Here is a 16,749-nt window from a genome sequence, read left to right on the forward strand (position 1 = left end):
AAAAGCGAAGCTATACCTAATAAATTCCCTGTAACCTACCTTACCCTTCTATTGTCAACCAATGTCTGTTTTTTTTCTTTAAAGAGCGCTGTTTGTCGACATAATTGTATTTGTGCTGCTTTTTCATCTATGTTTTCATTTCTTGTTTTCATTCTACTCATTATGCTCAATTAGTATTAAGCTTGTCATTTAAGTTTATCATGCCCGAAACGCTTTGCGTAATAGTGGCTTTAGGCATTGTATGTACTAGCTCTACCTATAAGTCAAACAATCCTTGTAAATATTTATTGTATGTATGTACCTTACCTAAATAAAATTGTATTGTTGTATTGTATAACTGTTGTAAGGCTCGAGTAAGTGACGACGCTTCAATCAGCTGGGAAGGTTTGTTATTGTTGACGCAGGGAGGGTCGGTACTCCCCCCGGTAGCCCCTAAGGGGGAGCCCTGTTGCTAGCTTGGCTGGTTGGGTTCATCCTGATAGGTGTGCTATCATTCTTTACGGCCTTGCCGAGCTTAGAATTGTTTGGCATGGTAGCAGCAGAGATGTACGCAGCAGATGGGGTAGACTCGTTGATATGGCAGCAGCAAACGTCAGGTTAGCTTCCTCCAGGGAGCAACACTAATGAGGTCGAGATGAGCTAGTAGGTTAGGTTTTGTCGAATATTTCGGTCACATTTAGGTCACTGGGTACTTAGCTGCCTTCTGGGGTTGTTACATCATGTTTGGGATGTTGTGGGCTCAAGGAGCAGCTGATAAAGTTGGAGGGGCAGCAGGGTCGTCAGGAGCGGATGAGCGTTCGAGCGTTCTACTCTCTACTCTTCTACTTCTATCTATCTACACCTCTCCCTCCACCCTTCTCCGAACTCTCACTTTCAACTAATGACCCTCCTCGCGCCTCCCACCTCTCTACCTCTCACCCCAAACCCTCACTAATTACAACACTCTTCATTTCTTTCCTTTCGTTTTCTCTTATACATGTGTGGCAGTGAAATGTGTTCTAGAGTTCTCTCTAGAGTTTCGGGTAGCTGATCCAGTTACGGCGCCTTGTAGTCGCCGCACCTAGGTAGTCGAATACCTAGGTTACAAGGTGTTGAACGAGAGAGGTTGCCTTAGGAACTCTGGGAGTGCTCTAGAATAGTTAGCTAACAGTAAGCTTACAGTAAGCTCCAAAAAACCCAGTATATAGGCAAGACAACAACATCTCTTTCTAGGCGTTTAACGATGCATAAGCAACAGGGCTCCATTAAGGAACATATAATCTCTTCCCACAACCAAACCATCGCCAGAGAAATCCTAGTAAACAACACAGAAATCATCGATAGATACAGCGATAGCAGGCGGCTTGACGTCTGCGAGGCACTACACATCAAGAAGTCAACACCAGCAATCAACAGCCAATTAATGCACAACTATATTCTACCCATCTCAAGACTCCGCTCCAATATAGAAGCATCAAGAAATATGGACCAATAGGCTTTCTACAATCACTTCCATTCAATACCCATTGTTTCGTGTTCTGTCTTGTGTTTAGGAATTTAATACCCTATTAATACCACCTCACCCCATCCACCTCACTCAAATGTAGATATAAACAAATCGAAGATGTGTAAGTTCTTTTCAGTTGTGTATGTGTAAACTAAAGTCTTTGAAAATGTAATAAGTTTTACGAAACGCGCTCAAGTGTCGCGTCAGACTAGAAATAAAAATGAATTTTGGAGAATTGATCTTTGAATTACCACCAACAGTGAAAAGAAACGTACGAAATATCGAGAAAATTCGTGTTAGAATTATTAATCTTACTTTTTCGGTCATATTTAATAATATATATATATATATATATATATATATATATATATATATATATATATATATATATATATATATATATATATATATATATATATATATATATATATATATATATATGTCGTACCTAGTAGCCAGAACGCCCTTCTCAGCCTACAATGCAAGGCCCGATTTGCCTAATAAGCCAAGTTTTCATGAATTAATTGTTTTTCGACTACCTAACCTACCTAACCTAACCTAACCTAACTTTTTCGGCTTCCTAACCTAACCTAACCTATAAAGATAGGTTAGGTTAGGTTAGGTAGGGTTAGTTAGGTTCGGTCACATATCTACCTTAATTTTTACTCCAATAAAAAAAAATTGACCTCATACATAATGAAATGGATAGCTTTATCATTTCATAAGAAAAAATTTAGAGAAAATATATTAATTCAGGAAAACTTGGCTTATTAGGCAAATCGGGCCTTGCATAGTTGGCCGAGAAGTACGTTCTGGCTACTAGGTACGACATATATATATATATATATATATATATATATATATATGTCGTACCTAGTAGCCAGAACGCACTTCTCAGCCTACTATGCAAGGCCCGATTTGCCTAATAAGCCAAGTTTTCATGAATTATTGTTTTTTCGACTACCTAACCTAACCTAACCTAACTTTTTCTGCTACCTAACCGAACCTAACCTATAAAGATAGGTTAGGTTAGGTTAGGTAGGGTTGGTTAGGTTCGGTCATATATCTACGTTAATTTTTACTCCAGTAAAAAAAAATTGACCTCATACATAATGAAATGGGTAGCTTTAACATTTCATAAGAAAAAAAATTAGAGAAAATATATTAATTCAGGAAAACTTGGCTTATTAGGCAAATCGAGCCTTGCATAGTAGGCTGAGAAGTGAGTTCTGGCTACTAGGTACGACATATATATATATATATATATATATATATATATATATATATATATATATATATATATATATATATATATATATATATATATATGTCGTACCTAATAGCCAGAACGCCCTTCTCAGCCTACTATTCAAGGCCCGATTTGCCTAATAAGCCAAGTTTTCATGAATTAATGTTTTTTCGTCTACCTAACCTACCTAACCTAACCTAACCTAGCTTTTTTTGGCTACCTAACCTAACCTTACCTATAAATATAGGTTAGGTTAGGTTAGGTAGGGTTGGTTAGGTTCGGTCATATATCTACGTTAATTTTAACTCCAATAAAAAAAAATTGACCTCATACATAGAGAAAAGGGTTGCTTTATCATTTCATAAGAAAAAAATTATAGTAAATATATTAATTCAGGAAAACTTGGCTTATTAGGCAAATCGGGCCTTGAATAGTAGGCTGAGAAGGGAGTTCTGGCTACTAGGTACGACATATATATATATATATATATATGTCGTACCTAGTAGCCAGAACTCACTTTTTGGCCTACTATTCAAGGCCCGATTTGCTTAATAAGCCAAGTTTTCCTGAATTAATATATTTTTTCTAATTTTTTTCTTATGAAATGATAAAGCTACCCATTTCATTATGTATGAGTTCAATTTTTTTTTATTGGAGTTAAAATTAATGTAGATATATAACCGAACCTAACCAACCCTTCCTAACCTAACCTAACCTATCTTTATAGGTTAGGTTAGGTTAGGTAGCCGAAAAAGTTAGGTTAGGTTAGGTTAGGTAGGTTAGGTAGTCGAAAAATAATTAATTCATGAAAACTTGGCTTATTAGGCAAATCGGGCCTTGCATAGTAGGCTGAGAAGTGCGTTCTGGCTACTAGGTACGACATATATATATATATATATATATATATATATATATATATATATATATATATATATATATATATATATATATATATGTCGTACCTAGTAGCCAGAACGCACTTCTCAGCCTACTATGCAAGGCCCGATTTGCCTAATAAGCCAAGTTTTCATGAATTAATTGTTTTTCGACTACCTAACCTACCTAACCTAACCTAACTTTTTCGGCTACCTAACCAAACCTAACCTATAAAGATAGGTTAGGTTAGGTTAGGTAGGGTTGGTTAGGTTCGGTTATATATCTACATTAATTTTAACTCCAATAAAAAAAAATTGAACTCATACATAATGAAATGGGTAGCTTTATCATTTCATAAGAAAAAAATTAGAAAAAATATATTAATTCAGGAAAACTTGGCTTATTAAGCAAATCGGGCCTTGAATAGTAGGCCAAAAAGTGAGTTCTGGCTACTAGGTACGACATATATATATATATATATATATATATATATATATATATATATATATATATATATATATATATATATATATATATACATATATGTCGTACCTAGTAGCCAGAACTCACTTCTCAGCCTACTATGCAAGGCTCGATTTGCCTAATAAGCCAAGTTTTCCTGAATTAATATATTTTCTCTAATTTTTTTTCTTATGAAATGTTAAAGCTACCCATTTCATTATGTATGAGGTCAATTTTTTTTTACTGGAGTAAAAATTAACGTAGATATATGACCGAACCTAACCAACCCTACCTAACCTAACCTAACCTATCTTTATAGGTTAGGTTAGGATAGGTAGCCGAAAAAGTTAGGTTAGGTTAGGTAGTCGAAAAACAATTAATTCATGAAAACTTGGCTTATTAGGCAAAACGGGCCATGCATAGTAGGCTGAGAAGTGCGTTCTGGCTACTAGGTACGACATATATATATATATATATATATATATATATATATATATATATATATATATATATATATATATATATATATATATATATATATGTGTGTACATGTAAGTATGAGGGTGTGTACATGTGTATACAACATTGATAATTTTGTAACTAGCGTCAAACATTGTTATTTGCTTAGCTAAACGAACTAGAGGGTTCAGTTCCTGAACCGATTATGTGCCTCTGTAATCCTTTACACCACCGCCCACGGGATGGGTATGGGGTGCATAATAAAGAAAGAAATTGAATTGAAGTATGTAATCATAAGAAGGCTCCAAGATTAAATTGATTAGATTTATTGATTAAATAAATACAGTACAGTTATATCCTACAATACAATACAATACAATTTTATTTAGGTAAGGTACATACATACAATAAATATTTACAAGGATTGTTTGACTTATAGGTAGAGCTAGTACATACAATGCCTAAAGCCACTATTACGCAAAGCGTTTCGGGCATGAATGTTGGTTGGTACTTGGTATTATGGCATCCTGCCATAATACCAAGCCATATAATATATACAGATTCAGATTCAGATTCAGATTCAGATTCAGATTCAGATGTTTATTCAGGTAAGGTATATACATACAAGTGATGTTACATTAATGGATTGATATATAGATAGAGCTAGTACATACAATGCCTAAAGCCACTATTACGCAATGCGTTTCGGGCAAGAAAAACATTAATATCAAGAACTTAATACTAATTGAGCATAAAGAATAAAAGATGTTGAGAACAAATACAAATAAAGATAAAAAAAAAGGGGGAACATGACTGAAAAAGCAGCACAAATACAATAGGTTGACAAACAGTGTTGATTAAAAAAAAAGAAAAAAAAAGAAAATAAAAAGAAAATAACAGACATGGGTTGACAATAGAGGAGTGAGGTAGATTACAGGGAATTTATTAGGTAGTGTTTAGTTTTTATCTTAAACTGGTTGAGAGAGGTACAGTCTTTAACATGGTTGGGAAGGTCATTCCACATTCTGGGCCCCTTGATTTGCAGAGCATTTCTAGTTTGATTAAGACGTACTCTAGGAATATCAAAACTGTATTTATTTCTGGTGTGGTGCTCATGGGTTCTGTTACAACCTTCTATGAAGCTTTTAAGATCAGGATTGGCATTATAGTTTAGCGTTTTATATATGTATAATACACATGAGAGAATGTGCAGTGACTTAATATCTAACATATTAAGAGATTTGAGTAGGGGTACCGAGTGATGTCTGGGGCCAGAGTTGGATATTGTTCTAATAGCGGCTTTGTGTTGGGTAATTAGAGGACGTAAGTGATTTTGGGTAGTAGAACCCCAAGCACAAATACCATAGTTGAGATAAGGATAGATAAGGGAGTAATAGAGAGTCACCAGAGCAGGGCGTGGTACATAATATCTGATCTTAGAAAGAATGCCCACAGTTTTTGAAATACATATATAATACATATATACTGTTTAAGCACTGTCTATTCAATGTAACAATTTAGCAAACTGCATATGACTAAAGCTAGGACAACAGAAATTAGGAGAGTCCATATTCCACCGACCTTTATACATGCACGACACAGCTGATCTGCCGGTCACCAAAACAATAACACTCAAACGAGCATCCATCCGGTACAATAATAGCTCCACCCAGATACGATAGATACACATTTACTACAACAGTGATAGTGGCAAAAGTTATGTTTCGACTGCTTCTAGTTCGAATTTTCAAACTGGATCCATGTGCAAATCAGAAATTAATGGTGCTATGAAGTCTAACTTGTACCCCTGTTCAGGTGTTTGGACTGAAGAAATGTGAAAGAAAAAACAGGAAACTTATCCATGGTTAGACTTCAGGGATGATAAACTTGGGAGTAAAGTTTGTGCAAACATAAACAATGTAACACTTTTCACTTCTAAGGGTTTAAGACTATCAAATGAGTGGCAGATGTACCAAGTATACTATAATGGAGCAGATCCAAGTACATGCTTGAAGTCTCTCAAAATAAAAAATGTTGATCATAAACTATGGAAAGCTCACACTGCTGCTTTACGAGTTGAAAATGTAGCTAGTGAAGATGGTCTTGGTAAATTGTGTGATGCCTTGAATCCTTCGCATCTAAAGACAACTTGTTCAATTTTGCGTTCTGCATATTATTTAGCTCAGCATGACAGACTATATATACTCTGATCACTTGGGCTTACAGGAACTACAAAAGCAAAATGGTGTTGACATTAGAATGGGATTGCATTCCCGCACTAGTGCCACAGAGATAATGTGATAAAAACGATATTTTTGTAAAACGATATTCTGATATTTTAAGATAAAAACTAAGCACTACCTAATTGACTCCCTGTAACCTACCTTACCCCTATAATGTCAACCCATGTCTGCTATTTTTAAACAATGTTGTTTGTCGACCAAAATGTATTTTTTGCTGTTTTTCTGCCATGTTCACCCTTTTTTTTATTTTTTTATTTTCTCAACACAATTTATACTTTAATCTCAATTAGTATTAAGTTTTAGTCTATAGTGTTTTTCCTGCTCGAAACGCTTTGCGTAATAGTGGCTTTAAGCATTGTATGTACTAGCTCTATCTATAAACTCAACAATATTTGTATCACACCTTGTATGTATGTACTTTACCTGAATAAACATTTGAATCTTGAATTTTTGGAAAAATTAATCACATACCCATTAATATGAAAAAGAAAATTTGCCAGCATATCAAGCAGATAAATAGCAAAATTTCTGTTCTCATTGATGAATCAACGAGCATTAAAACAATCTTGATAGTTTACTTGAAATGTGAAAGTGATAAGGAAAGTAATCCCCATGTCATGTTCTTAGATCTAATTGAACTAGCTGATCAGAAAGGAGCAACTATTGAGCTGTCACAGTTATCATGGGGTTGATGACTTATTTTTGAAACAGAAGCTTGTAGCATTTGCCAGTGATGGGGCAAGTGTCATGCTTGGTGTCAAATTTGACGTTACAATAATTCTGAAGGAACATAATAACCCTGACATAATAATCTGGCACTGTCTTAATCACTGATTAGAACTTGCAGTAGGTGATTCAGTGAGAGAAGTTCGTGGAATTAATCATTTTCAAGCATTTATGGACAAATTGTACTCAGGTGGGTGGCCAGAGGCTGTGTTCTGAGCACCAGGTGGGTGGCCAGAGGTTGTGTTCTGAGGACCAGGTGGGTGGCCAGAGGCTGTGTTCTGAGCACCAGGTGGGTGGCCAGAGGCTGTGTTCTGAGCACCAGGTGGGTGGCCAGAGGCTGTGTTCTGAGCACCAGGTGGGTGGCCAGAGGTTGTGTTCTGAGCACCAGGTGGGTGGCCAGAGGTTGTGTTCTGAGCACCAGGTGGGTGGCCAGAGGTTGTGTTCTGAGCACCAGGTGGGTGGCCAGAGGCCGTGTTCTGAGCACCAGGTGGGTGGCCAGAGGCCGTGTTCTGAGCACCAGGTGGGTGGCCAGAGGCCGTGTTCTGAGCACCAGGTGGGTAGCCAGAGGCTGTGTTCTGAGCACCAGGTGGGTGGCCAGAGGTTGTGTTCTGAGCACCAGGTGGGTGGCCAGAGGTTGTGTTCTGAGCACCAGGTGGGTGGCCAGAGGTTGTGTTCTGAGCACCAGGTGGGTGGCCAGAGGCCGTGTTCTGAGCACCAGGTGGGTGGCCAGAGGTTGTGTTCTGAGCACCAGGTGGGTGGCCAGAGGTTGTGTTCTGAGCACCAGGTGGATGACCAGAGGTTGTGTTCTGAGCACCAGGTGGGTGGCCAGAGGCCGTGTTCTGAGCACCAGGTGGGTGGCCAGAGGCCGTGTTCTGAGCACCAGGTGGGTGGGCAGAGTCCGTGTTCTGAGCACCAGGTGGGTGGCCAGAGGCCGTGTTCTGAGCACCAGGTGGGTGGCCAGAGGCCGTGTTCTGAGCACCAGGTGGGTGGCCAGAGGCAGTGTTCTGAGCACCAGGTGGGTGGCCAGAGGTTGTGTTCTGAGCACCAGGTGGGTGACCAGAGGTTGTGTTCTGAGCACCAGGTGGGTGGCCAGAGGCCGTGTTCTGAGCACCAGGTGGGTGGCCAGAGGCCGTGTTCTGAGCACCAGGTGGGTGGCCAGAGGTTGTGTTCTGAGCACCAGGTGGGTGACCAGAGGTTGTGTTCTGAGCACCAGGTGGGTGGCCAGAGGCCGTGTTCTGAGCACCAGGTGGGTGGGCAGAGGCCGTGTTCTGAGCACCAGGTGGGTGGCCAGAGGCCGTGTTCTGAGCACCAGGTGGGTGGCCAGAGGCCGTGTTCTGAGCACCAGGTGGGTGGCCAGAGGCCGTGTTCTGAGCACCAGGTGGGTGGCCAGAGGCCGTGTTCTGAGCACCAGGTGGGTGGCCAGAGGCCGTGTCGGAAAATCCGACACCATTTAATAATCATACAGATAATAACTGTATTACCAACAAGTTACCCATAGAAAACGTAACTTGTAGTGGAATTACCGTCTATAGAAAACGGGATATCATCACCACATACTATTATAATTCACCAGCTATTCTGCTGGGAATTATTCTTAAATACATTAGTCTTTGGACTTTACCATCATAAAAACATCTTATATAAATTAACTTAATTATCAATATTAAAGTAGAGTAAATGTGACCCTTCTATCACTTTCTGAAATCTGGACAAAGTAGGCCAGGCGTGAGAGGGAGGAAGGAGGGCAGGCATTGTTGTGTCACCTCCGAGACGTGTGGAGCAAATTCGGCTCCTATCATTCTGGACAATGTCGGCCAGTAACGTCAATAGGATGGAGTGTTAAACAGTCATTGTTATTGAGACCAGAGGCTCACACGGGAGCAAATTCGGCTCCTGTTAAATTTACTTGGACGTAGTGTTATGGAACCCAAAGGTGTACCATTGTCAACACGCTGTCTACAAATACAAGTTAAGTGTCTATCCGAAACCCGTTTATCATTCATTTATGGCCATTAATGTCAGGATATAGGGTTAGCCGGTTAGAACGCGAAATCGCCTCATACTAAAGGTAATTAAGCCAGGTCTTTAATGTTCCATGTACTGTATAGTGTTTTCTCTGATATAGCTTGTCATATATAGGATTCTGGCTTCACAGCTAGCGCACTTTTGACAGGTCAAGACGAGGATGCAAGATTATGTGCACCAGTTACTGGGTGATAGAAGCTACCTCAAAGAGGATAATTTGGTGTCTACACTCTAGTTATACCTGGTGGACTAACCTGCTGTACTATAAGATAAGGAACCTCTTCAATGTATGTAGTTACTGTAGTTTGATTGGCTGCATATATATATTAATTTAATAACCCCCCCCCTAATGTGTAGAGGATCGATTTGTGAGATTAAGAGATTATTGCAGAAATACAGTCCACTTATCATTATACAAATTGCTATCGAAGTATATAAATTAACGTAAATATAAATTCATATAAATTAAATAAATATAAATCTCACAGGTCGGTTCCCACATTATTTGGTCATCTTCGAACCGGATGACGGATTATTTGGACCTTCGGAACCGGAATATTTGGTCCTATGAACCCACATTTGGTCATCTTAGTACCGGATGAACCAGTTAACCAGTGGATTCATTAAATATACTAGTGCAGTGTTATTTAAACAAAGCCAGCAGTCAAGACGGCAGCGTAGCCTCGAGGGAGCTCAGGAGCCTCCCTCAGCCCAGTTCAGCTTCGTCAGCGGTTTCATGCACACCCACAGATATTTGGTGGCGTGTTATTTCGTGAAATGACAGCGCTAATATAGAAGCCAGCCTAATTAGTGACTGTGTCTTCGCGATATTGTTCACGGATTTCGTGGTGTTACATTTCGCGAGAGATTATCTACGAATTTTGTGGACTTTATTTCGCGAGGTCACTAATAACATTTAATACTTCTAGATAATATTAGAAGTTTCATAGAGGCAATTAAGAGGCTATTATCAATAATTGTGTATATTATTTCTCCAAATAGAGAATTATTTAATATAAATTGCACTAGTGATCACAGTATAATATTTACTAATTGCCAACCCACAACAGGGTAGGATATGACTAGTTGAGCTATTATTGTTCATCCTAGTCCCATTATTACAATAGTCAGTTGTACTATATTGAACAACCTAACACCATTAATGAATGGTCCAGACCCTATTTTGGGTGTAATTTTTAACAACTCGAGTTGAGTTGTATATATAATAATTTACTTATGATCATTACACCTTTGAGTGATTAATTAGTGTCTCTTCCATCCTAGGGTGATATAGAGGAGCTAACCTAAAGGTACTTCCAGTGACACTGGTTTATCACTCAAATCATTAGTGTGTATGATTGTATATATATAATGTGTATTAATTTTAAGTGCTAACCTCTAGTAGAGGTAGGATTATTGCCTAGTGAGTTCAGAATTTACCCTAGGCTACCATTAGTGTTTGTTCAGTATTATGAGCAGCCCAAGTACAAGCCCCACAAGGCTTCACCAACTAGCCAGTATGGATAATGCAGGGAGAATGAAAAGAACCCTTGCAGGTCTTAAAGGCCACTTAACAAGACAGATCAAGAAATGTGAAGATTTGTCACAACAATCTCAAGTTGATTATGCTGACCTGGAAAGCTATTATCAAGCAGCTGCAGGTAAATTTGAGCAAATCAAATGCCAAATGGCTGTCCTTGTGGGGACAGACTACTACCATCAATTCATCAGTAGCCCTACTAAATATCAGGGCATAACCATGTTAAACTCTGCAGGAGGTAAATTACTCTCAGGCCCAGTATCAAGCCTGAGGAGACCTATGCCTGCAGATAAACAATACCAATAGAAATCTAAATTTGTCAGCTGATTATATTTCTCCAGTAGCATTATACTAAGGAGATTACAGCTGACTATACCAACAGAGGTTGATGTTAGTATCATCATTTAAAGCTGGAGATGAGTTCATGAGGCCTCAGTGGCAAATCAGTGAACAGTAGCCTAAAACAGCTACAAGTCACTGCGACCAATGTCACTGAACCCACTGCAGTCTCAGAACCATACTTTACTTTAATGATGAGCTATTCAATCTTCTGAATCAATTAACTAAATTAAACCCTAATAAATCTGATGACTGATTTGATACATTTATTATTTAATCAAGATGTATTCCATGGGCCTCAGTGTTTATATATCAGTGACCAGTTACCTGAACAAACTTCAAGTTATATCTGATGTCACTGATCTCACTGCAGTCCCTGAATCATACTTGACTGTAGTACTTGATCACATCCAGTCTTCTGGGTTAAATAATATGTAATAAGGCTTGAATATTAGCCTTTCAAGAGTTAACAGGGAAATGAAATCGCATTAGACTTCTAACCCCTGCAACTCTAGTACGGGACATCCGTCCTGTACGAACAGACACACAAATGTGTGATTACTAACTACTAACATCAAATTAATGTAATAATTCGATGGAGGAGTATCGGTGTTCGTCTGTTCTAATTAGGACTTCGACCCGTGAGCAGCCCCTGGGGAATTATGTCGGAAAATCCGACACCATTTAATAATCATACAGATAATAACTGTATTACCAACAAGTTACCCATAGAAAACGTAACTTGTAGTGGAATTACCGTCTATAGAAAACGGGATATCATCACCACATGCTATTATAATTCACCAGCTATTCTGCTGGGAATTATTCTTAAATACATTAGTCTTTGGACTTTACCATCATAAAAACATCTTATATAAATTAACTTAATTATCAATATTAAAGTAGAGTAAATGTGACCCTTCTATCACTTTCTGAAATCTGGACAAAGTAGGCCAGGCGTGAGAGGGAGGAAGGAGGGCAGGCATTGTTGTGTCACCTCCGAGACGTGTGGAGCAAATTCGGCTCCTATCATTCTGGACAATGTCGGCCAGTAACGTCAATAGGATGGAGTGTTAAACAGTCATTGTTATTGAGACCAGAGGCTCACACGGGAGCAAATTCGGCTCCTGTTAAATTTACTTGGACGTAGTGTTATGGAACCCAAAGGTGTACCATTGTCAACACGCTGTCTACAAATACAAGTTAAGTGTCTATCCGAAACCCGTTTATCATTCATTTATGGCCATTAATGTCAGGATATAGGGTTAGCCGGTTAGAACGCGAAATCGCCTCATACTAAAGGTAATTAAGCCAGGTCTTTAATGTTCCATGTACTGTATAGTGTTTTCTCTGATATAGCTTGTCATATATAGGATTCTGGCTTCACAGCTAGCGCACTTTTGACAGGTCAAGACGAGGATGCAAGATTATGTGCACCAGTTACTGGGTGATAGAAGCTACCTCAAAGAGGATAATTTGGTGTCTACACTCTAGTTATACCTGGTGGACTAACCTGCTGTACTATAAGATAAGGAACCTCTTCAATGTATGTAGTTACTGTAGTTTGATTGGCTGCATATATATATTAATTTAATAACCCCCCCCCTAATGTGTAGAGGATCGATTTGTGAGATTAAGAGATTATTGCAGAAATACAGTCCACTTATCATTATACAAATTGCTATCGAAGTATATAAATTAACGTAAATATAAATTCATATAAATTAAATAAATATAAATCTCACAGGTCGGTTCCCACAGGCCGTGTTCTGAGCACCAGGTGGGTGGGCAGAGGTTGTGTTCTGAGCACCAGGTAGGTGGGCAGAGGCCGTGTTCTGAGCACCAGGTGGGTGGCCAGAGGCCGTGTTCTGAGCACCAGGTGGGTGGCCAGAGGCCGTGTTCTGAGCACCAGGTGGGTGGCCAGAGGCAGTGTTCTGAGCACCAGGTGGGTGGCCAGAGGTTGTGTTCTGAGCACCAGGTGGGTGGGCAGAGGTTGTGTTCTGAGCACCAGGTGGGTGGCCAGAGGCTGTGTTCTGAGCACCAGGTGGGTGGCCAGAGGTTGTGTTCTGAGCACCAGGTGGGTGGCCAGAGGTTGTGTTCTGAGCGCCAGGTGGGTGGGCAGAGGTTGTGTTCTGAGCACCAGGTGGGTGGCCAGGACGTGTCGAACATTTTCAGTAGTGTGGAAAAATTATGGAGCAATTTGTTTTCATTTTGAAAAAGCAGCGAAAGATGAAACAAGACTTTGAAGTGATAGAAAAGCCTATGAAGGTTTATTGAAAAAGCTAACTTAAGAACAGTTTCTATTGGATTTAACTTTAATATATGACAGGTTGCATGAACTTGGTTTACTGTCAGAGTGTCCACAGAAACGCACTACTGTACTTCGACTGTGTGTAAACAAACTGATTCAACGGAGCATTAGGTCACTGCATGGACTAAAAAAGAAACCTGGCACTAGAACTTCAGAAGCTCAAAAGTCAATTGAAAAGAGGAAGTTCGGAGGAATTACCATAACAAGTCTATTACACAGACAGATCACACTAACGTGATGCATCAAATGAACAAATCCACAAGGGCCGTGACGAGGATTCGATCCTGCGTCCGGGAGCATCCCAGACACTGCCTTAATCGACTGAGCTACGACAGGGTTAAAAGGGTTGAAACCGAAGTTTTACTGAACTTACTGGATCCCGTAGCCTCTCCGAGGTACAAACCAGGATTTTACACAACTCCCCCCCCCCCCTGCACCCGAGCTATGTCAATAGGCCGTTCTCCCTCTTCGCCCTTACATCATTACACACAGCCCTTGTGGATTTGTTCATTTGATGCATCACGTTAGTGTGATCTCTGTGTGTGATGGTGTAAGGGCGAAGAGGGAGAACGGCCTATTGACATAGCTCGGGTGCAGGGGGGGGGGGGTGAGTTGTGTAAATTCCTGGTTTGTGCCTCGGAGAGGCTACGGGATCCAGTAAGTTCAGTAGAACTTCGGTTTCAACCCTTTTAACCCTGTCGTAGCTCAGTTGATTAAGGCAGTGTCTGGGATGCTCCCAGACGCAGGTTCGAATCCTCGTCACGGCCCTTGTGGATTTCTTCAAGCAGCAAGTCTCCAGTAATTATCAATAGTTTGTTACTAGTCTTGTGAACAATTTACAGCACCGCATGTTCACAACAACCATGAAAGGCTCTCAAACTTCTGAAACTCGAAGTATGTATATATCACTGCTAAGTGAAATGTGTGTCCTTGAAAAAGACTTCTGGCCTAAGGAAATACCACCTAATTACATAGATGGTGAAATATTATCTCTCTGTAAGAGGTTCAATTTTTCTTCTTACTCTTTTTTTTTTTTTTTTTTTTTTGAGATATATACAAGAGTTGTTACATTCTTGTAGAGCCACTAGTACGCGTAGCGTTTCGGGCAAGTCCCTGGAATACAATCCCCTGCCGCGAAGAATCGTTTTTTCATCCAAGTACACATTTTACTGTTGCGTTAAACAGAGGCTACAGTTAAGGAATTGCGCCCAGTAAATCCTCCCCGGCCAGGATACGAACCCATGACATAGCGCTCTTCACTAAATGCCTTTAGATGTGGAGGATCCTGGACGCCGCATCCTCCACGATTTACACCCATTACTGAGCTGTTTACAAGTTATTCCTATTAGTACTGCTGAGTGTGAGAGGAAATTCACTCACATGAACCTGATAATAACAACAAGCTCAAGAACTCTCATAAATCATGTATCAGCACTTATGTTTGTTAAACTACATGGACCTCCTCTAGTTCAGTGGAATCCTGAGCCATATATATTTTGTGAGCACTGTTTTAACTTCTTAAATTGATAAATACATGACATGTTTTTTTCTTTATTTTTTTGGTAATTATATTTTATGATAATTAGTGAGTATAAACACGAAATACTTAATCGTGTGACATGTATAGAAACAGGATAGGAAATTACAGGCTTTTGTCAGGCCCACCAGACCTCCGGCACCTATAAAATTGACACTGAACCCCTAGACTGTTGGGGGACACATGATCAGGCGTGACATGGTTGGGATACATGGTCATGCACAACACATGATCAGGCGTGACACAGTGTTGAAATAGTTGTGTTCATCGTGTCCATGAAAGCTTGGGCAAAGTTATGATCCAAGAAGCGAGTGGAGAAGGCGATGGTAACATCAAGGCGGCCGTGGAGGGAGTGCACATATAAGGTCATGAAGCTGTTCATGGCTCGTATAGACGCCTTCCTCGTCAGCTTGGTCACCTTCACACACTCTCCAACACCTGTGAACATGCTGGTCACATCACCCATATTGGATATAGTGCAATATCTGTCCGGTGTCTCCGCTGATTGGAAATATTCATCAATATTTTCAGATATAGACTTGTTCATTAACATTAGTGCCACATTTTTCAGTGGGTAACGATCATTCAGTTGGGACTGAAATTGCTTGTGAAATTCCCTCACCGTAGGCCAGAAATTTGACATGAGGTCTTGAGAGGTTTTGAAGGCAATCCTGAAGCCAAATAAGGGAATATGAACGCCAAGAATGTCAGAGGTGTCACCTTGGTAATATCTGCGTATGTTTACATCATGGCCGGCCCGGAACATCAGTTCAGGAGGCAACTGACAGCGGCCTTTAACAAGGGCTATGAAGGTGGCATTGATGACACCCACCAGACCACAGTGTAGGCTCACTCTCTCTGACTTACACTTTTGACGGAAAAGTTGGGATATATCTTTGTCAAAGTGAGTATTAACAAAGGAGGTTTTTACATCAGTAGTTCCTGAAGCAGGAAAGGCGTCCAGTAGCAGAGGCCGACAGTCAGCACCCTCCGCCAGCGATCTTGTGACCTTCTCCCTTAGTTCTGGATCCTCCAGTAACTTTCTCTCCTCTTCTTGGTAAAGTTTTTGTGAGAGTTCATTGTCGAGGTGTCGACCGAACTGGACCTCGTCATCAACTGGCCGACCAGCAACAACGTCGTCCAGGATGGAATGCAACATGTTGCAGATTTTAATGTTGGTGAAGCCATCGGCTAATTCATGATGGACACCAAACAGGAGGGCGTACCTATGGCAGAGAGCCGGATCTTGATTGGTGGAAGGTTGTGTCGCAGGCAGGGCGAGGAGCCTCACACGCCACAAGGGGCCGTCGGCAGTGTTGTAGCGGCCACGAGTGAGCTCCTCCTCCACTTCTTCCAGTCCAGCTCCCTCAACAGTCTATTGAGAAGCGTCCACACTCAGTCTAACCAGTTTAAGCTCTAGTGACAATAATAATTATTACACTACCTCAGGATGTCTTATACTACACATTTATTGTCTACGGTTGTAGTGTCAATAG

General features: G+C 40.2%; 2 protein-coding genes across 2 annotated transcripts in view; one reads left to right on the forward strand and one right to left on the reverse strand.

Moving 5' to 3' along the window:
* LOC123753850 (uncharacterized) overlaps nt 1-16,749 on the forward strand; it is a 490,864-nt gene that overhangs the window by 352,099 nt on the left and 122,016 nt on the right. The gene's annotated exons all lie outside the window — the stretch shown is intronic.
* Nucleotides 15,441-16,749, reverse strand: part of LOC138349530 (uncharacterized) — a 34,851-nt gene continuing 33,542 nt past the window's right edge. Inside the window, exon 4 of the mRNA XM_045735852.2 lies at nt 15,441-16,628. Within this exon, the coding sequence (XP_045591808.2) occupies nt 15,486-16,628 (1,143 nt within the window). The 3' untranslated portion in view covers nt 15,441-15,485. The remainder of the gene's footprint in view (nt 16,629-16,749) is intronic.

This window comes from Procambarus clarkii, chromosome 1 (assembly GCF_040958095.1).
Source record: "Procambarus clarkii isolate CNS0578487 chromosome 1, FALCON_Pclarkii_2.0, whole genome shotgun sequence".
Lineage (NCBI taxonomy): Eukaryota > Metazoa > Arthropoda > Malacostraca > Decapoda > Cambaridae > Procambarus > Procambarus clarkii.